Genomic DNA, 23,430 nt, shown 5'->3' with positions numbered 1-23,430 from the left:
TCAAGAACGACTTACGCCATTTTGTTCACATTTCACAATTGGATATTTTATTAATAACCTGGTAGTAAAACGTAACTGATTTGTCCAACAAAAAACGCACAAGGGGTTGTTTATTCTCGAGGGTCTTTTTATTTCATACGGATTTCTAAAAAAGAAAAGAAAAAAAAGAAAAAAGACTTCATGTTTCATACATAAATATTTAATTAATAACCTCACAATATGGAATAACTCATTTATTCTGAAAAAAATGTACGAGTGATATGTTATTCTTGGGCTGAGGGTTTTTTTGGACGATTTTCTGAATCTGCGATTTTGATCATATTTCATAATTAAATATTTCATCAATATTCGTATCATCATCATCATCATCATAGGTATTCTGCCATTATTGGCACGTCACTTGCTGCAACTGAGAAGCTTCCATGCTTCACTGTCCTCCGCTAACCTCTTCGTCTTCACGTTCGACTTTTCTGTTTTTATATCGTCTATTAATTGTAGTCTCCTTCGTCCCCCTCCCTCTCTTTCCTGCCACCACACCCCTCTAACACGCCCCTCATAATACAGTTCCTTCTAAACCAATTTCCCAACCGATTTCTCTTGCTCTTTTCAATAATATCTAAAATTGTTCTTTCTTACCCCATCATTTCTAAGACCCTCTCATTCGTTTTGCAAAATCTACAAAAGATAATTGAAGGTGACTTTGTATCATATTTTATAAGGAAATGTTTTATTAGTAACTGCAGCATAACACGATCTAGTTTAAGCAATTGAGGTAAGAAAGTTACTGTGGGAACCGTACATTTTATTGCAATGTTATTTGTGCGCAAACGCGGTAGATCACCATTCTGGTTTGTACAGTCAGAGACAAAACTTCTTTCCGTTTGGTAAAAATGTATTTTGGGAATAAGTGTGGTATGCCTGGGAAGTACAGAAAATTACGTTCTTTTTAATTTACTGAAAACTGTACTCAAATTGTCCTTCCATTCTGATATTATTTACGAAACTAATTTCATCAAACGGAAGTAACATTTGTCGCTGACTGTACTATTATTTACAAACTGACTGCACATAATTGTAAATATCAGTCCTAACGCATGAACATAAGAACAAAAGGTATCTAAAAAAAACTTCGGTAATAAGTGACCGCTTTCCATATAATTCATTATAAAATTTGCAATGTGTTTGTTCTCTTCGTCGTGGTATATTTTTTCAATCCGGAAATTTATTTATTTATTTTATTTATTTTTATTTATTTTTTTTTTTTTACGAAGGAGTTGTTCTCAGACCTAAATGACTGTACACTCATGTCCAAAATCATTGTCGCATGTCTATAAATGAGTTGCTGTAGGAATGTAATTTGATAACGGTATTTCTTATAACGTTAGTATGTGTTTAATCGGCAAAGACATACGTGTGACAAATTCCATGTCAAAAGAGCAGTAAATAAGAACAATAAAACGAAAATACGACAGCGACAAAACTGACTGTAATAATTATGGAGGCATTTCTCTTCTGTCAACATCCTATAAAATCCTTTCAAATATTCTGTTAGCAAGATTGACCCCATACGCAGATGAAATTATTGGAGATTATCAGTGCGGATTTAGACGAAATCGATCAACTATCGACCAAATATTTACTATTCGCCAAATACTCGAAAAGAAGTGGGAATACAATACCCCGGTACATCAACTATTTATTGATTTTAGAAAGGCTTACGACTCGGTTAGGAGAGAAACATTATACAACGTTCTTACAGAACTTGGAATATCGAGAAAGCTAATTAGATTAATTAAGATATGTTTAAGTGAATCCCAAAGTAAAGTCCGGGTAGAAAAATTTTTGTCCACGAGCTTCCACGTCGAAAATGACCTGAAACAAGGAGATGCGTTGTCGCCATTATTATTTAACTTTGTTCTGGAATACGCCATAAGGAAAATCAAAGATAGCAACCAGGGCCTAGAGTTGAACGGCATTCACCAGGTTATGGCATATGCTGATGATGTAAATTTAATAGGGGATGATAGGAGAACAGTAGAAATAAATGCAGAGATCTTATTAAACGCTTGCAGGGACATGGGTTTAGAAGTAAATGCAGAGAAAACTAAATACATGGAAGTGCGTCGGAACCGTAATACGGCAAATTGTGGAGGCATTAAAATATTAAATAATGCTTTTGATAAAGTGGATACTTTCAAATATTTAGGATCAATATTAACAGACGAAAATCATATTCACGAAGAAATTAAATGTCGACTAAAAGCAGGGAATTCGTGTTACTATTCGGTTCAAAATCTCTTGTCGTCGCGAATTCTGTCGAGGAATTTGAAGCTTAAAATATATAAAACGATAATCATGCCTGTTGTTCTGTATGGTTGTAAAACATGGTCGCTTACTCTGAGGGAAGAACATAGACTGAAAGTATTTGAGAACAGGATCCTGAGAAGAATATTCGGACCCAAGAGGAACGAGAATGGGGAATGGCGGAAGCTTCATAACGAGGAACTACATAGTTTATACGGTTTACCCAACATTGTTAGGGTCGTCAAGTCTAGGAGGCTTAGGTGGGCAGGTCATGTAGCTAGAATGGAAGAAAGTAGAAACGCTTTTATAGTCTTGACTGGTAGACCCATAGGAAAACGACCATTAGGAAGACCTAGGCGCAGATGGGAGGACAATATTAAGATGGATCTCGCAGAGATAGGAATACAAAGTAGAAACTGGATGCAATTAGCTAAGGATAGAAGTCAGTGGAGAGCTTTTGTGAACGCGGCACTGAACCTCCGGGTTCCATAAGCCATAGAGTTAGTTAGTTAGTTAGTTAAAACGAAAATAAGACTTTCTTGTCAATTTAGCAACATTTTGTTTTACTCATTCTAATTTTCGTATTTATAATTCTTTTCCTATGAAATTTACCACAAATATACATTCCCGATTATACACATAGTATCAGTATTAAAAGTACTTTGCAAAATCATTATCAAATTATATTCTTATAAGAAGATAGTTATAGATATGCGACAATCATTTTGGACATGAGTGTACGTAATTTTCAAATTAATTCAAACTTCCTTTTACACAAAGAACGTCAAGGGCTCCTTTGTTTCTGTTTACTGTACGAGAAAGGATTAATAAGGGAAAAACCTTTCTTCATTGCTTGTCTTTTGCACCCCGAACCAAGAGAACCATTTTATGAGGGAGTAAGAGGCTAGAAACACACACACACACACACACACATATATATATATATATATATATATATATATATATATATATATATATATATATATATATATATATATATATATATATATATATAGGGTGTCTCAAAAGTCCCTTACCACTCCTATTAAAATCCAAATGGATGATCTTTCAGCGAAATTGATGTGTTAGGTGAACTTGAGGGTTAGGGGGACACTTTCTGGCGTAGGGTACATGGACGGCCGCCTTCTTGGTGCCGCCATCTTTAATTTAACTTTTTTGTTACAAAAGCTACGTGGGTCATGTGATACATGGCCATAGGCTAGAATTTCACCAGAAAACCGAATCTGAAGTCAAAATGTATTTATCTTTATGCGGTAAACAGTTATCCACAATTGCAGGTGTGACTTTCGTATTACATAATGTGCTCAACATGTTGTCCGTGCTGGGCAATGCACGTGTTCAGACGCTTCTCCCAATTGCTATGGACACGTATTAAGGTTTCTGGTGATATTTGTTCACAGTCAGCCATGATACGTTGTTCCAGATGGCAAACATCACGAATTTTCACAGCATACACCATAGTCTTCACATGTCCCCATAGGTAGAAATCAAGGAGGGTTAAGTCGGGTGATCGGGCAGGCCATTCCACTGGTCCACGTCGACCATTCCACGTCCCAGGGAATTGTTCATCCAGGAACTGACGCACCTGGATGCCATAATGGGGAGGTGCACCATCTTGTTGGAAGAATCTGGGGAAGGTACCATCCTCGGACATCAGAGCCGGCATTATGTTTTCCTGCAACAACGCGAGATATCGGTCTGCATTTAACGTTCCTGGAATGAAAAATGGACCGACGATCTTTGTTCTCCATATGCCTGCCCATACCATAGTTTTCCCTGCACCGGTCATTTTCAAGGGATCTGTCCAAGCGGGGTTGTCACGGGACCAATAGCGCATGTTTTGCCTATTGACCTCACCATTTACGTAGAAATGGGCTTCATCCGAAAAAGTATCTGCATAGCGAACTGCGGATTTACCCTCAATTGCTCAATAGCCCACTCGCAAAACTGAACGCGACGATCGGGATCGTCCTCAGACAAATGTTGCTGCAATTGCATCTTATATGGATGCCACTTATACCTTTGGAGCACTCTGTGCACTGAACTGTGACTTACGGCACACCGCATTGCTAAACGATGTGTGCTTCGCTGCGGCGACTTCGAGAAGTAGGCCAGCACGGCAGTAGCTGTTTCTTCGTCCGTGGCTGTCCTTGGCCGTCCACTACGGGGTCTATCCACAACTGTTCCCCTTTCTTCGAATTTGGTCAATAACCGTGCCACTGCAACATGCGATACAGGTGTTCGTTGTGGATGACGCGCATTGAAATCGACAGCCACAGCGCGGGCACTCCTCCCGCCCCATATTTTGATGATCTGGATGCGTTCGTCCCTCGTTAACGGCATGATTCACAACCTGCAAGACAAAAGAAACGCAGTCAAATTCACAACTTCAATTGTGGATAACTATTTATCACATAAAGAAAATGCATTTTGACTTCAGATTCGGTTTTCTGGTGAAATTCTAGTCTATGGTCATGTATCACATGAACCACGTAGCGTTTGCAATAAAAAAGTTAAATTCAAGATGGCGGCCGTCCGCGTAACCTATGCCAAAAAGTGTCCCCGTAACCCTCAAGTTCACCTACCACATCAAATTCGCTGAAAGTAGAAGTACATCCATTTGGATTTTAATAGGGGTGGTAATGGACTTTTGAGACACCCTGTATATATATATATATATATATATATATATATATATATATATATATATATATATATATATATATATATATATATATATATATATATATATATCATTATTTGTTGCAACTGTTGATAAGTCACGAACAGAAATAAAGAAACAATATGAAAAACATGTTACAGTAGTTGATTAGGATTTTTAAAACTGGAAATATGGTAAAGGTAGTAATTAAAGAACTCCTAACATAGGGATCAAAACTTCCAGACATACTGTATACTCCAATGACCTTCATGTGGAAAGTTTTTTGTTCTGAAATTATGCATTTCAATGCGTATAGGGTGGTTGTGCCTGTCTTCGACCACCCCCTAGTTGCCGACCACTTTCCACTTTAATGAAGATTTTTTTAAAAAAATAAATAAAACATGATTTTCCGTTATACTTGAATTGTAGCTTATTTTGAACCAATTCCAAAGATACTGTCAAAATATATTGCACGTGCGTTTGGTAATAGCCAATCAAATATATGCTTACGGAAGACGCACTGAATTTTCGATAGCTCTAATCCAGGGATGCAAATAATGGTTCATCGGTGCGTGCGAATATTTAGTATCATACAGAAAGTAAGTAAATAATTTCTATTGTGGGGTGTGGGTTAGTAGCCTCTTTCTTGAGCGAGTACAATTGTGTTGCTTATTTGCATCCCTGCTCTAATCTTTTGCAAATGGGAGCGACAGCGCTCTGTTTTTCGTGCTTTTTCGTATTTTTATCGCACCAGGTAAGAAATGCACATACTATTCTGTTGCATGGAACTGTAGAACACATTTTAGTAATACAATTTTAGTGACAACTGTAAGATTTGAAGAATAAATTGGTAAAATGCAATGGTCGGACAATGACTTATGAAATATTCTTTGTTAACTAGTGCTCGATCGCAGTGAAAAATTGTAGAAACGTCAATAACAACTAACTTCAGATTCATCTGCATGAAATGAGTTCCTAGTTATCAATTGTGAAGTTACAATGGTGTACAAAAACATTTACTTGTGTTCGACCACTACTTTTCGTAACACATTTGCACTGGTCGAGGATTAACTTTTTTTTTTCCAGTGTCCGACCTGCTTTTCGTTTGTATTTTCTTCCAGAATTCCTTGATTCAAACATTAATTGATCACTGAATTAATGTTTTACATTTGTATTTTCTCGCAGAATTCCTTGATCCAAGCATTAATTGATCACTGAATTAATGTTTTACATTTGTATTTTTTCGCAGAATTCCTTGATTCAAGCATTAATTGATCACTGAATTAATGTTTTACATTTTTATTTTCTCGCAGAATTCCTTGATCCAAGCATTAATTGATCACTAAATTAATGTTTTACATTTGTATTTTCTCGCAGAATTCCTTGATCCAAGCATTAATTGATCACTGAATTAATGTTTTACATTTGTATTTTCTCGCAGAATTCCTTGATCCAAGCATTAATTGATCACTGAATTAATGTTTTACATTTTTATTTTCTCGCAGAATTCCTTGATCCAAGCATTAATTGATCACTGAATTAATGTTTTACATTTGTATTTTCTCGCAGAATTCCTTGATCCAAGCATTAATTGATCACTGAATTAATGTTTTACATTTGTATTTTCTCGCAGAATTCCTTGATCCAAGCATTAATTGATCACTGAATTAATGTTTTACATTTTTATTTTCTCGCAGAATTCCTTGATCCAAGCATTAATTGATCACTGAATTAATGTTTTACATTTGTATTTTCTCGCAGAATTCCTTGATCCAAGCATTAATTGATCACTGAATTAATGTTTTACATTTTTATTTTCTCGCAGAATTCCTTGATCCAAGCATTAATTGATCACTGAATTAATGTTTTACATTTTTATTTTCTCGCAGAATTCCTTGATCCAAGCATTAATTGATCACTGAATTAATGTTTTACATTTGTATTTTCTCGCAGAATTCCTTGATCCAAGCATTAATTGATCACTGAATTAATGTTTTGCATTTGTATTTTCTCGCAGAATTCCTTGATTCAAGCAATAATTCAGTGATCAATTTACACTTGTATAAGCATCTGCTGAATCGTACTGTTAGTAACTGAATATTCACCTAATGGCAGTGACTCAATGATATTGGTCTCGGATGTTAGACTTCGGATCATGAGGCGACAAGACACGGGGGGTTCGAATCCCTCTGAAGACAAGGGCGTTTTAAACTGTCCTTGATATTTCTGTGCTCGTGTCCCTGTCGTAATTGGATTACGCCAAATTGATGTGATAGGAGCCTTAAGGCTGAATGTCTCGATTGAGACGAACTTTAAAAAAAAATGATAGAGCGTTGGTTTAGCATTCGGGAGGTCCTGGGTTCGATCCCAGCGGATGGCCATCATGACTGAGGCTTTTCCTTAGTCACACCAGGCAAATGCTGGGATGGTACCTACAAAATAGTCCCTGGCCGTCTACGTTTTAATATCCTCTCCCTACCCTATCTCGACCGGAACTTTAGATGCCTAAAGGTCATAAAATAAATTCTTTAACTGAATATTCACGCAGTTTCCCAAGATTTTCATGGAAAATTAACGGCACTGTTAGGATATGACATTTCATTTGAATAATAAATTTGTTATATTTGGTCTAATTCGTTTAATACTGAACCACAACATTCTCGCTTCGTCGTGGAACTACATTCAAATATTGTTAGCGGAATAGCTACTATCAGCTTACAACTGGAATACATATATTTTCCTTGTATATCCTTAAGAATGTTCCTGTTTCTTTCAGAGATGATGAGTCTGAGTAGACCTAAGCTTAAACTGCCATTTTATTCAAACAAGGATCTACAAAAACTCTGGAAGTTTGTCGCAAAAAAGAGCACTTCGTACGAAAGGCATCAGCAATCTATGGAATTCTTCCAGTAACTCTGGTGGATAAACTTCATGATCGCAGTCCCGAAAAGCGGAGAATTGGTCCAGAACCATACCTAACACAGAAAGAAAAGGGATTAGCAAACTGGCTCATTAACATGAGCCAAAGGGGCTTTCCACAAAAGAAACCCGATCTTCTGAACAGTGTTTAAAAAACTGTCGATGCAGAAAAACTTAAAACACCGTTCAAAGACAATCGACCTGGTGAAACCTGGTACTACGTTTACGAGAGAAAACACCCGCAAATCTTGTCCCGAACTCCCGAAACTTTGAACAAGGCGCGATACGCTGTAACTGAGGAAAATATTCGCTTGTGGTTTCAGGACCTTGAGAAATACTTGAAAGAATCCGGGCAATCTAATATCCTGAATGATTCTGAACGAATATTGGATGCTGACGAATCCAGCTTTCAACTGTGTCCTAAATCAGGAAAAGTGTTGAGGCCCAAAGGGTGGAGAAGTGTGTGCGAGATGAAGGGCTTTTATTTATAGAGTATGCGGTCGAACACTGAAAAAAAAGAGTCAGAAACAACGTAGACAACTGACGTAGAGGTCTGAATTCGTGTGTGCCCCCTTCTGCTCAAAAACACGAAACGCGCTTTGTTGTGTGTTATGATATACTAGAGGACTAACTATTCCCAAAATTTCAGATTTTTAAATCCAGGCCCAGTGGAGATATTGGACAGTGAAATATGCTAAATTGACATAATTCCCCGAGCAGCTACAGGTCTGTAAACTTTTGTGTATTAACTTATGACCCCGGAGTACGTGCACACACAAATTCAGACCTCTATGTCAGTTGTTTCCTCTTCCGAAATATGTTTTTATTGTCCAAAAATGTTGCTACTGCAGTCCCTGATTTCACTCCCTTCAAGTGGTTTTAGGAAAAATATGTTAAGAGATCAAAGGGTTAGCTCTGCACGTGTTGGAGACGTTCAGCAATTTTCAATTTAGTAGGGCAAATACATGCTGAGATATTCAAAACAACGTAAACGCCTAAAATCGGAAAAACACAAAATGGCGCCAGCCCCTGTGTCGCCATGGGATGTTGTAAAAATTAATTAATTGTGGTTTTGAAGTATCCTGATATAGGATAAACATTCATGAAAAAATTAGATCTTTTGGAGATGGTCGAACGGCACATGCTTCATCACTTAGAATGGATTGACCCAAACGTAATAATTTGATTTGAGTTGAGTTTGGCGTCCTGTTCAGCAACGAGGTTATATGAAACCTGGATCTACAACTTAACGTGGGATTCGAACCCACACCAGTTTCCGCTGAGGATCGAGCACGGAAATGTTGAAATAAAATTCCCCCTTTAGGCTAAGGGAGTCGGATGATTAGCGCAAGTGAATAATGATGGGAGAACTGGTGGAATGATAATATAGGAGGAAACAGGAGTAGCCCGAGGATACTCACAGACACGATGTTGTCCACCACAAGCTTACTTGGCCGGGTATCGAACGAGGGATTCCAGGCACCAGATGTAAAGGCTCTACTACTGAGCCATCATGCCACCGGAATCGAACTCAGTCTCCTGCGTCAAAGACGAGTACGATATTGACACAGCCACGAGGAGGCTTTACGTACTCATACGTACCAGTTATTCTCGTCGGTGTCAATCACTAGTTTCGAAGCTTAAAAAAAAAAAAAAAAAAAAAACGAGTTCTAAAACTAGCTCCCAATAAGAGCAAATGTCGTGCTATAATGGGACAAGAGCGGATTTCCAATCTCGCCTTGATGTCTGTTGAGAGTAAGATGACAAATCCTATTGATTTTGAGGATGTGATGGATAACTTTGGTAAGACGAATACAAGGGGGAAAAATGCTTCTGAGGCAGACTTATTTCATGCTCTTCATTCACACTTCCTATTAATTTATGCGACTTTTTGTTGTAGAATTACATTGATGAATCATGTAATATTGACTTCTTTATCAGCAGTCGTACTTGTAATTTTTCTAGAATTACACAATACGTTGATATTTTTCTTTGTGTCTCTCTCTGAGTCTTTAATATAAGCTTCTACATTACATTATTTCATCGAAGTCCGTTCCTAGGTAGCGGCAAGGGCTGCGGTGACCCAGTGATAGAGCGTACACCTCTGGTACATGAGGTCCTTGGTTCGATCCCAGCTCGCGCCAAGTGAACTTCGTGGTGGACAAACACCGTGTGTGTTTTTTTTCTCGGGGTTGTCCCGTTTCCTTCCACTTTCTTTATTCCACTATTTCCTTAATTTCACATCATCACCGTCTCTTTTAGCCTAGCCGGAGTAATTGTTGGACATAAAACTTAAAGATTTCATTTCATTTCCAAGTAGCGGCAAACCCGATAGTTGCCGGGAGCCCCCCTCTTTTTATGAGGCTCATCTCTTATTTTTATTTAATAGAGAAACCAAATGAAAATTTCAATACCGCACATGAACCGATTAAAATAGCACATAAGCCTCATATTAATTGATGGTAATACTGCTGGGCACTATGTTAAAATTTAGTTTCATCAATTGCCCTTTTCAAACTCCCATTGCAAAGAAAAAAAAACCTCGTTAAACGAGAATTACTATTAAAGTTCGTTTCATTTCGTTCGTTACTATAATTTTTATTTCTAGTCTAATTGTTGGTAACGTAACATCTGCGGTGAACGTTTATTTCCTAAAATGAAATTACTAAACAAGTAGCATGTCACGTGTACACTACACGAAGGAGTTTGGCTTCTATGCCATGATATTTTCTCAATAAATATTGAAACTGGAAGAAGTAATAGATTTCTACCATTTCCGGTTTTAGTACAGAGATTACAGTGGTGGTGAACTCTATTGTTTGGATGCTTAATTGACTGCAGAAAACCGCTTCTCCTATTTCTTACCATTTTTACTTTATAGCAATCACCGTTAAATCAGAAGTGATTGATTTCTACTGCTTCTGATTTCAACAAAGGATTTTAAGAGAATTGAAGATGTAAACAGCAGAATTACCAGCAGTTAGACAAAATGAAGAGAAGTGACAGGAGTATTGTGTGACCGTAGGGTACCAATATGCCTTAACCCTTATCTGGGCAAGCGGGGCCTCCCAGGCCCAGTAGCTTCATATTTTTCTTCGAATTTCTTAATAACCATAAATATTTCGATGACATAAAATTCTGAATTCTTCTATCTTTAGTCGAAGTTAAAGTCATGAACATATCGAGTTGGTAAGACCCCAGTTGCCGTCTACGTTACAAAAATAGCTTGCCCCACAACGGTTAAGACCGTGGCTATTCATAAGCGTTCGCAAAGTGATTTTATTGCTCATGCGTACGCTTAGAATAAGCTGACCATGTATTTAAATTTGGATAGCTAATCACAATGAGCTGCAAATGCGAAAGCAACAAAAACGCGGAGAAAACGTCAGCTCCAGCGTATTTGGTGCGTTTCGGAACAATAGACCGCCTGCTGTTTAAAAGATGTCTAAAGGAAGGACAAAAAGGAAAGACGTGTTGCCAGGCAAGGGGATTTAAGAAAGAAACAGCTGCTTGGAAGATGCTTTGTGCAGACCTGGACCTGGCAAAAAGATCCGGAAACCCTGACTGGCTGACAGTATGACTTATAACTCTGACGAAAGTAAAATTACGGAGTAGCCACCTTGACCGCGTTCCCTGCGGGGAATAACGCATCAAAAACGCATTCTCAAATAGCCATAAGCTAAATGAAAAGTTTACAAAACAGTTGTGAGACGTGCCTTATTGTACGGAGCGGGATGTCGAATGATGAAAAAGAGCAGGGAACAGAAGTTACATGTTGCGGAGATAACGCTGCGATGGAATGTGAAGTGACGCGCAAGGACAAAATTAAGAACGCAGAGATCCGGGAAACAGCAAAAATGAAACCAGTAGTAGAAAAACTGTGAAAAAGTAGGCTGAGATGGTTTGAGCATGTAAGAAGAAGACTTGTGGAATAGGTAACTCACAGAGTGGATGCTATTGAGGTAAGTGGAAAACGAACGCGAGGCCAGCCAAAGAAGTGGAAAGAATGCGTGAAGAAAAATATGATGCTGTGTGATGTCACAGTGGACCTGATACACAATAGAAACAGGTGGAGGACAGCAGGCCCGTATCCAGGGGGTCTAGGGGCGGAGCCTCCTAAAGTTTTGCTGCCCCCCTAAAATTTTGAAGGAGGCTTGCAAATGAACTATAATATGGTGATAAACTATACTATTGTTGGATCGGGCCCCCCTAACTTCAGCCTCCCCCTACATTTTGGGGCTGGCTACCGGCCTGGAGGACAGCAATCCGAAGAGCGGATCTCAGTTAACTGGGACAAAAAAACCTTAGAAGAAGAAGAAGTTAAAAGAAAATATAATAACTATTCTTACGAAGTTAAATCTATCCGCCCCCAAACAAAAACACTTAACCCTACCTATTATAGTTTTTGCTCCATACAGATCAATATTGAAACCCGAACTTGTAGTAGGGAGAAATAAATTTAAGAATTTCCTTGGATAAACCCCCTAAAATGGTTCCATATGGGACCAAATCAAGCCATGAAAAAAATTAGATCCATTGAATACATTTAAATTATGCCTCAAGCTACCTAAAGGTTTGAATGCGTTTGCAATATATAGTATATCGAGAAAATATAGAATAAACCCTTATAATTTAGAAACAGCTTAAGGGAGTGGGAAGATATCTTGGATAATGGAAGTAGAGAAAGAGACCAATCTAACCTTATATAGCATTATCATGTCGGCCATCTTGAAGTCTGCTATCTTGAATTCAGGTCAAAAGTTTCAAATAAAAGAAGGGTCATGTAGCATGTCGTTTTGACATAGCGTTTTACCAGAAGCACAAATTGGGCATTATTTTCAAGTTACCTGTAATCATGTAAGAGTTATTACGTGTGAAAAATAAAATGCTTCGATGTAATCTTATTCTATTGTAGTTATGGACCACAGGTTTGTAAGAATTTTGAAAGTCTTTTACATAAATTGAAACAAACTGCTAGAGAAAGCTAAACCTTTATTTCGCTATGAACTACAAATAAGTTTCCATCAAGATGATTCATAGACCATTATGAGAAAAGAGAAAAATTATAACTTGGAAGAAACTGAAATATCCCTCATTTATGTAGTAGCTTTATGGTAAGTTTTCAATCTTATCTGCTACCATTTCCGGTTTTAGTAGAAATATATTGATGGTAATGCCAATTATTCTTGGAATGCTAAATCGATTGTAGGAAAAGTTTTTCGCTATCACGATTATGCTATATTACAACGGTACGTTGTATATTTTTATATTATTTTGAGCAATAAGCATTTCTTTTATATGTACTAACGCAGGTTATGAAGAAGAAGTTAGTTACAAATATATAATTGTCAAGTACACAAAAAGATATTCATATGTTAAATAATGAAATTGACAATACCAGGTTGGCAGGCAACCAGATAAATAAAATAATAAATAAATAACATATATAAAGAAATAAAGATGGAATCAATATAAAAGAGACGATGAATAACTGGTTCTTTTTATAATTAAACTTGAGCCATCAATAATAACACACTTCGTCTCTTTTATATTGATTCCATCTTTATTTCTTTATATATGTATTGTTTATCTGGTTGCCTGCCAACCAGATATTGACAATTTCATTATTTAACATATGAATATCTTTTTGTGTACTTGACAATTATATATTTGTAACTAACTTCTTCTTCATAACCTGGGTTAGTACATATAAAAAAATGCTTATTGCCCAAAATAATATAAAAATATACAACTACCGTTGTATATTATGACGCCCGAACGGAATTTCCCTTTTTATTCATTAACTATCATAAAAAGGGAAAAGAATTCTGGACCGTTTATATACATATGGAAATTATTCGAGTTTTCGAATGGACCTCGTATATTTAAATATTACAATTCATATAATTATACATACATAAATCATATTTAATTCTATAACAATATCATTATCATATTTATTTTAAACTTTATTATCATCTTCATATATTTATACGTTTCATCGACGATGAGGCGCATTCGAAATTAGATTAAAAAGTTATTTTAAGTCCTTTTTCAGGCCCATTAAATGCTTTTACGAGTTGTTTGATTCCTTTTCGGGGCCATTGCATGCTTTGTTACAATCTAATAATTATTTACTTGGGCATCATGAAGAAGGTTTTGAAAAAGATGTATGTGATATTCATATAGTTGTTCTTTGAACACCAAAATGATCAAATATAGCATATAAATAAACAAAATATAAATTGAGATTGAATTATCGATAATAATCAGGACATAGCATATTAATTAACATCTTATTAACATCATGACATAAATAATGAGATTGATGTTATATGTTGGCAATCATAAGAAAAACACATAAATAGTATGGAACACAAATATTAAGTAATACACATAACATCAAAGCATATGAACTCAAGATTAAATAACATAAAGTAAAATCGAGAAATCATAATGATAGTTGAAGCAAAATCAATTGAGTACGGTCCCCTCAGACGCCGTAACTCCAATCTTAGTTACATGTCCGACAAATTCAGTTAGGGTATACTGATAGTCACAAACAGAAACACAGCATTGTACGTTATTCACTCCCATAGTTCTACGTTTCTTACTTTTCTTATAATAGTTCCTGCCATCTGCGCAGCGTTTCAAACAAATCGCATTATTTCGGCTGTGTTTAGATGGTGTTGTATTATCGGCTAAATCAGATTCATTTCTTCTTCGTTTGACAGGTGATGAAATATTGTGTCTCTTAATGGATCTATATTTATCCTTTACACAATAGTCTGGCCTGCAATGTTTTCCGTTTCTTCCGTAATTATATTGCGTTATGTTACCGGTACAATTAGGTTCGGTTGTACAATCACTACCACTGTTACTTCAGAACTAGGTTTAGGTTTAGTTACCTGATTACGGTTAGGTTCGATTACCTTACCGGTAAAATTAGTTTTTGTTTTCATTCCTTTTACTACTGTCGAAGTATCAGGTCTCTTAACATATCTGTACCTCTTCTTTCCACAATGTTCCCGGTACTTTGTCCTTCCTCGGGTTTTGTTTCTTCTGTGATTAAGTTCAGTTGTATCACCGGTACACATGAACTTAACATCTTCTTGCTTATTGGGGTCACACTTCAACCACACATGAATACTTTGAACTTGATTTCCAAGGTTAGTTTGATTTAAGTTAGTACTGTGTCGCTCCATTATTGGATCTTCAAAACTAAGCAATATCACATTTGGATGATGCAAACCAACGCACTGCATTACGTTCTGCGAAGACACCATCAGACCGTTCACCAAGATCATTCTGGTCCTTTCGTTGAATGAACAATTCAACAGATTTAATTCACTCGACCAATCAACACAAGCACTAATAGGAACACATGTTTTCTTTCTGCGTTTCACGAATATTGGAATGAACTTATCTTCTGCTAGATGAACCATAGGATTGATATCATGTTGAATATATTGTGAATTCAAGCAATCAATAGCGTTCTCAAGAAGAGGATGATCGTAACTTGTAGCATACTGATACCTACCAGAATCTTCGTTATACGCTACGTCCATAAAACAATCAATGTTATTCGCCTGAAAGGAAAAGTCAGGGTAATCTGTTCCAATCAATACGGCAGTATACTTCTGTGAAGACTTAACAAATTCTACCAATACAGATTGAAAGTTTACTTTCTCCTTGTTTTCTAGAGTGTCTACAGAGTCCTGTACTTCGATGTCTCTCTGTACTACCTTGTCGTCAATTTGTTGAAGGATCTGTTATAGTTGATGTTGTAAGTCGTCGTTACGCTGTTCTATTTGCTCTAGTTGCTCATCAAGATGTTGGGCCTGCTGATCTGCCTTTTGGTTCAACTTTTCCAATTGTTGGTTCACTTTGGTGAACTGTTCAGCTTGGTCCTTGAGTAGACGTGATACTTCCTTTAAAACTTCGGTAACATTCATCTCAAAAAGAATACAAGTACTGTATGGCTCAATCGCGATCGCTTTCTACTAATGCTTCAAAAACGATATTTTCTCTTCTTCCCATCCCGGGTTTCTTGCACCATTTACAACGATAAATCAGGTTCTTTATTACTGAGCCACATTAAATAATACTCACACTTCCTTTCTATTTGATTCCATTTCTTTATATATGTATTGTTTATCTGGTTGCCTGCCAACCAGATATTGACAATTTCATTATTTAACATATGAATATGAATGAGACTTGACAATTATATATTTGTAACTAACTTCTTCTTCATAACCTGCGTTAGTACATATAAAAGAAATGCTTATTGCCCAAAATAATATAAAAATATACAACGTACCGTTGTAATATAGTGATGAATATAAATACTGAAAACGTTCATTCATACCCCTTCCGGTTTAAATATCACTCCATCAACGAATTTGATTCCTAATTTCTGATCTTCTGCATCCTCACCAAGTTTGATGGTGACTCCAATTAATTCTTGAGACTTTTTTTTTGTCTGACAAACAGACGGGCGGACACACGGATAGGAAAAATATATTTAGGAGTTTGCTAAACTAAACTGTTGAAAAATTAATTAAGAAACAGGATGGAACAATCACAATTAAACCACATAAGTTTACTGAGTATACGTATCGAACGTAAGATAACAAGAAATATCAACTTTGATGGCCTAACACATGATTTTGTGATATCAAAATGTAGAGAAGTAACTTTATAATGTTAGTTTGGTATGAGGAAGCATATAGGAGGAAAGAGTGAATTATGTGTTAGTTCTATGGGTAAGTACGTAGGGGGATAAGAGTAAATTTATGTGTTACTTTTATGGAAAGCATGTAGTGGGAAAGGAATGAATGTATGTGTTAGTTTTATGAGGAAATATGTAGAGGAATAAATACTTAGTAAAACTGAATTTGTGTGTCTGTTTTATGGGGAAGCATGTAGGGAGAAAGGAGTAAATATATGTATCAGTTCTATGGGGAAGTACGTAGGGCTAAGAGTGAATTTATGTGTTAGTTTTATGGGAAAGAATGTTGAGGACAGAAGTGATTGTATGGGAGGACATCGGGACGGAAGATATGTCAGGCCTTTGGTGAGGGTGTCGTGACTACGCGGACAATGCAGCGGTTGTTTAACAATTTTCAGGACGGTGACGAAACACTCGAAGACGCACCACGTGCCGAAAAACAAACATATGTACAAAATACATATCTTCAGGCAGTAATTGAATCGAACAGTGGCAAGACATGTCAGGAACTAAGACTACATTCAGTGCAAGTGAAGAAACTATTCGGCAGCACCTCCATCAACTTGGGAAGCACTACAAGTTGGGTCGATGAGTCTCACATGATTTGACTCCGGGCGAGAAGGTAACGTGAGCAGACACCTGTGTTTCTTTGCTATTTCATCTGAGAAAGGGGCCATGGGTCTTTTACAAAGTTCCACGGTGCCGTCATGATTGGTTAGCATCCCATGAACCGGTTCCAAAACAGCCGAAACCAGCACTGCACCAGAAGAAGATCCTTCCGTGCATTTGGTGGACTGCTCGCGCCATCGTGTATCAGAAACTGCTACCAGCTGGTCTGAATATCAATGCAACTGTGTACTGTTAGCAGTAGATCCGTATTCAAGAAAAACTCAAAACTCTGGAGCCAGCACTTCTGAATCGCAAAGGGGTCCTCCTGTTACACGACAATTCTAAGCCCCACGTGACTAGGATGACCCGGGACACCATACTACGCCTTGGATGGAAAACACTACTGCATCCGCCATACTACTCGGACATTACACCGTCCGATTATTATTGGACAATCACCTTAGAGGACGCCAGTTAAAATCCATAGTAGATGTGCAAAATGCACTTGATACCTTTTTCGCTTCACGGCCCACAAACTTCTAACACGATGAAATCCATGGCCTTCCAGAACGTTGGCAGAAGGTTGACGATGCTGATGGGGACTATTTTTCATCTCCCAGATACGTCTTAGGTGACATATTGATGTTCGAAGGTGGTGGGTGAAAAAGCGACAGAACTTTCTTGGTTACCTTTATGGTTCTATGGGGAAGTACGTAGGAGGATCAGAGTAAATTTATATGTTAGTTTCATTTTTAATATCGACTGCATATCCATCAATAGAATTGTTTGAGACCTGAAAATACTTAGATTATTTTTATTATTATTATTATTATTATTATTATTATTATTATTATTATTATTATTATTATTATTATTATTATTATTATTATTATTAAGCATTATGCAATGCTATATGGGTCTCACTTTTCTCTTTCGGGGTCTCAAGAAGGTGTTGATCTGGCCCTGGTTTTACATATTGGCTATGGTCAATTTTCTTTGAATATTGAAACACCTGCGAACACCATACTTGTAAACAAGACGTAAGACGGCGTATCTTGTAACTTTTATTATTATATTAATATTAATAATAATGCTAATTTATGAAAATTATCTTTGGGTATATTTTGTCAGCCCCTTTGAGCTTTATTGATATTCTAGTACTGAATTGCGTTACTTTTAGTGAGTAAAGGCCACGCAATATTGTCAGCCCCGGGGGTTCTTCAATTCCAAATACGTAAATCACGGCCTGCTTAACATGGAATCCGAATTGCATAAGCTCTCAACGGGAATCGAACACAGGTTCTCCCATGTAGATGGAAAGAAATGTTTGGATTTGTACACTCGTGGATTATTATTTGCTATTTTTATCAAAATACTGCTTTAAACCAACAAACGGAGCACGATTACTAAAATTGCAACTGGCATATTAGATTTTCCTTTGTATACTCATGTCCAAAATGATTGACGCATATCTATATAACTGTCTTCTTGTAAGAATATAATTTGATAATGATTTTGCAGGGTACTTTTAATGCAGTTCCATTTAGTTAGTTATCACAGATTTGATATGAAAACTAGTCTTGTTTTTGTCACAAACAAGTTCCTTTATCATTGAAGGTCGAAAGAAGTTCTTTTATTATTTTTAACAGATGTAGAGGGAAAATCAAGAAATAAAAATAAAAGAGCTAGTTGCACTGTAATTGCAAACTGATATATCGACATTGAAGCTCTATATTAAATTCTGTAAAAAGGATTACCATCTTTCCTTTGCAGATCTGTTTGCTTTAGAGCTAGTTGCAATGTAATTGCAAACTGATATATCGACATTGAAGTTCTATATTGAATTCTGTAAAAAGGATTACCATCTTTCATCTGCAGATGTGTTTGCTTTATCTTTCACTAACATAATAGATTATTATTTAATAAAAAAAGAAACGCAACGAGATTGTATTTGTAGTGTTTAGGCCTTTCTGAATGTGAGTGCGTTTTCCGTACCCTTCGTTGTTCATGATGGGGTAGCATACTTAAACTCGTGGCTTTTAAGATTTATTCTTTCTGGAGAAAGGGGGAGGCAAATGAAGCCATATCACAGAACGGTAAGTTGCCTAGGGCAGGCCCTAGTTTCAATAAAGGGTTAACGGAGGACATAAAGCCTATTCTTAGGATGCTGAATCGATTCAAAAAAAAAAAACTCCTTGATATTTCTTACCAATTTGTTTTATGTAAATTAATATTCAAAATGAAAATACTAAGAAATTTCAACCACTTCCGGTTGTAGGAGAGTACGATATACTTCTTTGAGACGCTGAATCGATTTAAAAACAGCTTGTAATTAGTTATCTATCATCCTTTCTTTTGTTCCATGCCGATCAACGTTGAAATCGAAGATGGTAATTTCTACCACTTCCGGTTTGACTACAAGGTTAACAGAGGAGATGGAATGTATGCTTAGGACGCTCAATCGATTGCAGAGAACCAATTCTTGATCTCTCTTAGCGTTTTTCCTCTGATACTTGTCGAGAGACGGACGGACGGACATAGCCGTTCTTCTATAAGACTTCCGACACTTATGTATAATCAGTGGCGTATTTAAGGGGGTGGTCATCGGGCTCAAGCTCCCATCCCGAAATAAATTTGTTGCATGCACAACTTCATTAAAATTTGTCGGCTCCTAAAAGGAAAAATATAAGAATTTATTCACGTGCTGTAAATAGCCCTCCCCGAAACAAAATCCTAAATACGCCACTGTGCATAGTATAATTTGAAAGTCTAAGAGAAAAGAAATTAAATTAAATATTCTCTGTTTAACGTCGCACGATTATGCCCGTTGGTGGAAGAATTGGTGGAATGAGAAAGTGGGAGAAAACGGAAATACCCCGAGAAAACGCGCGAACACGATGTTGTCATCACAAACTTACTTCCGGGGATCATACGAGATACCTCACGCATGAAAGGCAGGCTAAGTATTCTACCACTGAGCCACCATACCCCTAAGAAAAAAAGAAAAAAAGTCAGGGAAATGAATTGTTAAGTTACGTTCATAATATTTTGTAGTACTTTACATCACGAATGCTTAATTTTTAGTTAATAAACTGCACCCGGGCTATAAGCAAGAGCGCCGATTCTGCCCCCCCCCAAAGCTCATGCGTTCCCCCTATTCTATTTATGAATATACTATTTGGCATAATTTGAATGCAATTTGTCTTAAAATCCTCATAGAATGCTCCCCCCCCAAAAAAAAAATTACAGAGAAATCGGCGCCCTTGGCTATGAGATTTCGAAAAACTCGCCCCCCTGAATCATGCAGCCTCAAACTTAATCGAGACATCTAATTAGGGTGGCCAGAAGACAATGATTAAAAAGCCTGACGAATTGACTTAGAAAGCCGGACTTTATGAATTTGTAAACCTTTTCCAGTAATTTGTAAAATTTTACAGCATGAATAATAAAATAAGTATATATTTTCAAAACAACCGTTTCCACGTCAACGTTGAGTTTTGACGTTGCAAAACAAACAGCATTATGCAAAACTTAAGCGCAACACTTAGCTGCCTACATGTTTGGATTTATTTCTTTTTAATTTTTGGTAGACGCTGTATACTGTTTCAGATTCTGTAATTTACACTAGCGTTATCACCCGTGTACGCAAACACATTCTCAAGATTTACACCAGAACCAATTACTCTGTCTATAATGTTTGTTACAATCGCGGCAGATGTGTCTTGTGAATATTTATAAAAGTCTAGCAGACAATATTGGATTCCTTTCTCAAAATGAAAATATCTTAAAACTAATGGGAGACACAAAACGGTTTTCTTTCCAAATTTTGGAAATCTAAACTTTTCTTACTTTACAACTTACAAAAATGTACTGTCAATAATTTGCAAATTCTGAAATATCTGAGACTGGAGCCATCAGAATAATGGAAAGTCAAACATATATAATGGAACAACTGAAAAGAAGGACAAATGGGCGTCCGACTCGACTACTAAGCCGAACACGGAACAGGATCTCCAAAAGCCGGACTGTCCGGCCAAAAGCAGAACATCTAGCCACCCTACATCTGATGGCCAGAAACTTTCGTAACTCTTTTGCTGTCCCTACAAAGTTTTTTGTTTCTTCGGGCTTTGAAGTTCGTTTTCAGAAACAAATCTACATGAGACGTAGATTTACAGTGGAATCAAAACCACCGTTATGCGTTCAGCGTTCTCACTGGGAATCGAACACTAGACTCGTCCCCGAGAGATGTGTATGCTAGTGACTTTTTTAATTCTTCCCAACCAGGGACACTTGTCTCCACGCATGAGCGCCCGAAGAAAATTTTTAGAGGGGAGCATCTCATTGATTCCTATATTATGTTTGGTATATATTTTTTTAATTTGCATTAAGAAAATATTAAATTTAATATGGTACATTTTCGTAGACCAAGGAGGCCGCCCCCTTTGGGCACCCATGTTTCCACGTCTTTTAACTAACCTTACACTGAATCCTTGGGGGTACAGTGGCTAAGTGGCAGAGCGTTCACCTTTGGTGCTTGGGATCCCAGCTCGCGCCATGTGGACTTTGGGTGAACAAACATCGTGCTCGTTGGTTTTCTCGAGGTTTTCCCGTTTCCTCCCACTTGCTTCATTCCACCATTTTATTCATTTCTCATCATAACCGTACCAGCATAATTGTGGACGTAAAACTAAAAGATTTATTTCCTTATACTAACTAAATCCAGTATGACCCGGGCACAAACACAGAAATTTCGTGGGTAGTTAATAATATTCATGCTCTTTGTGAGACTCGAACCCACGGTTGATTGCGCTCGGACCCAAAGCCGGATGTCCGAGACAACTCGGTTATTGCCACCGGCGCCTCTAGAGATCAGCGGAAAGGGCGCCAGCGAGTTTATTAAATTAAAGAGTGTTAACTATAATGTCTTAATTTCTATACTAAAATATCCTTACAAATTAAACTGCTAAATGCTTAAGTAATAAAAAAAAAAAAATCATAGCTGAAACCTAGGAGTAAGCCTTCCAAAGCTAAATAGAAGGAATTGCAACAGGGAAGTAATAACAACATATCACAAAATGTTTTGTTTACATTCGGAAGCCGCAAAGCCGGCGGAAGTGGCGATAAACAAAAAACACGTGACTAGACTTACCTTCCTCCTCGCTCAAGTTTCTCCCAACTCTTCCAGACTGATTGGCACCCATTCTTTGTTAACGTATGGAGGGTCAGTTCATGTTGGACCACATGCACACACACGCACACCCAAGAAAAGGAAAAGTACTTTACATTACTCACAGAACAACAGAACCAATTAATTCGTACACAACAGTTGATTCTTACATTATGACGTCACACATAAAACAAAAGACAGGGAATAGAAAAATTGTTTTATTATTTCCTTAATAAAGAACACGCAGCTGTCATCTTCTCGCGATCAAGTATTCACGACAAAATCCTAAAATATTGATTTTTTTTTTTTTTTTTTAAGGAATATTCGCACGTGAATGGACACTAATTCACTCGGCAACGCTGTGGGAAAAACAACTGATTTATTTGCGTGCAAGAATGTGTATCAATTGCCATCCGGTAACTGCACACAGAGCAAAAATCATAAAGTGTGGAAAAAGAGCGTTGTTTCACGCCGACTTGGCAACAACGCCAAATGAACTATATTCGTCTGCTCGTTGTGAGAGATACCCACAGACTAATGCCTATCTGCCCGCTCCGTCGCTTCGCTCGCTGTTGCATGTGACTGTGTCCTGTATGTGTGTGAACGTGCGTGAAGTGTGTGAAGCAGGAAAAAGTATTTGTGAGCCGCGGAGCCAAAGCGGGAGGTAAAGGAACAACTTAAAGCGAAGAGCGCCGAAGCGGTTTTCAACCGAACTACCCAAACACACAATAACAAGACATCTGGATCCATCGCTTTCTTCTCGCTATCAATCTTACAGCTGTTATAAATCCTAGCTCCAAAGTCCCACTGTGAATATTTCCTTATTAGGATTAAGCTAGTGTGCCTTATAAGATTAGATTCCTGGGCTGTCGGCACCTAAGCCATTTAGCCCATCACGTATATGAGAGATGACGTCCCTCGAAGATCACACTTTCCGAGGAAAGGGAAGGAGCAAATGATTGGGGAAGGAAGAAATTATATGAGGTACCATCCCGGTATTTGTCTTGTGTGAAT

The 23,430-nt window shown here is 37.3% G+C and overlaps 1 protein-coding gene across 1 annotated transcript in view; it reads right to left on the bottom strand.

The window, feature by feature from the left end:
• The window catches only part of LOC145667027 (serine/threonine-protein kinase 32B), a 736,066-nt gene extending 713,071 nt beyond the window's left edge, over positions 1-22,995 (bottom strand). The window contains exon 1 of the mRNA XM_081734719.1: positions 22,399-22,995. Coding sequence (XP_081590845.1) covers positions 22,399-22,450 — 52 coding nt within the window. The 5' untranslated portion in view covers positions 22,451-22,995. The remainder of the gene's footprint in view (positions 1-22,398) is intronic.
• Positions 22,996-23,430: the final 435 nt, after the last annotated feature.

Source organism: Thermobia domestica, chromosome 12, assembly GCF_964235325.1.
Source record: "Thermobia domestica chromosome 12, izTheDome1.hap1.1, whole genome shotgun sequence".
Classification (NCBI taxonomy): domain Eukaryota; kingdom Metazoa; phylum Arthropoda; class Insecta; order Zygentoma; family Lepismatidae; genus Thermobia; species Thermobia domestica.
Note: the sequence above shows the minus strand (reverse complement) of the source record. Positions and strands in the feature narration are given on the sequence as shown.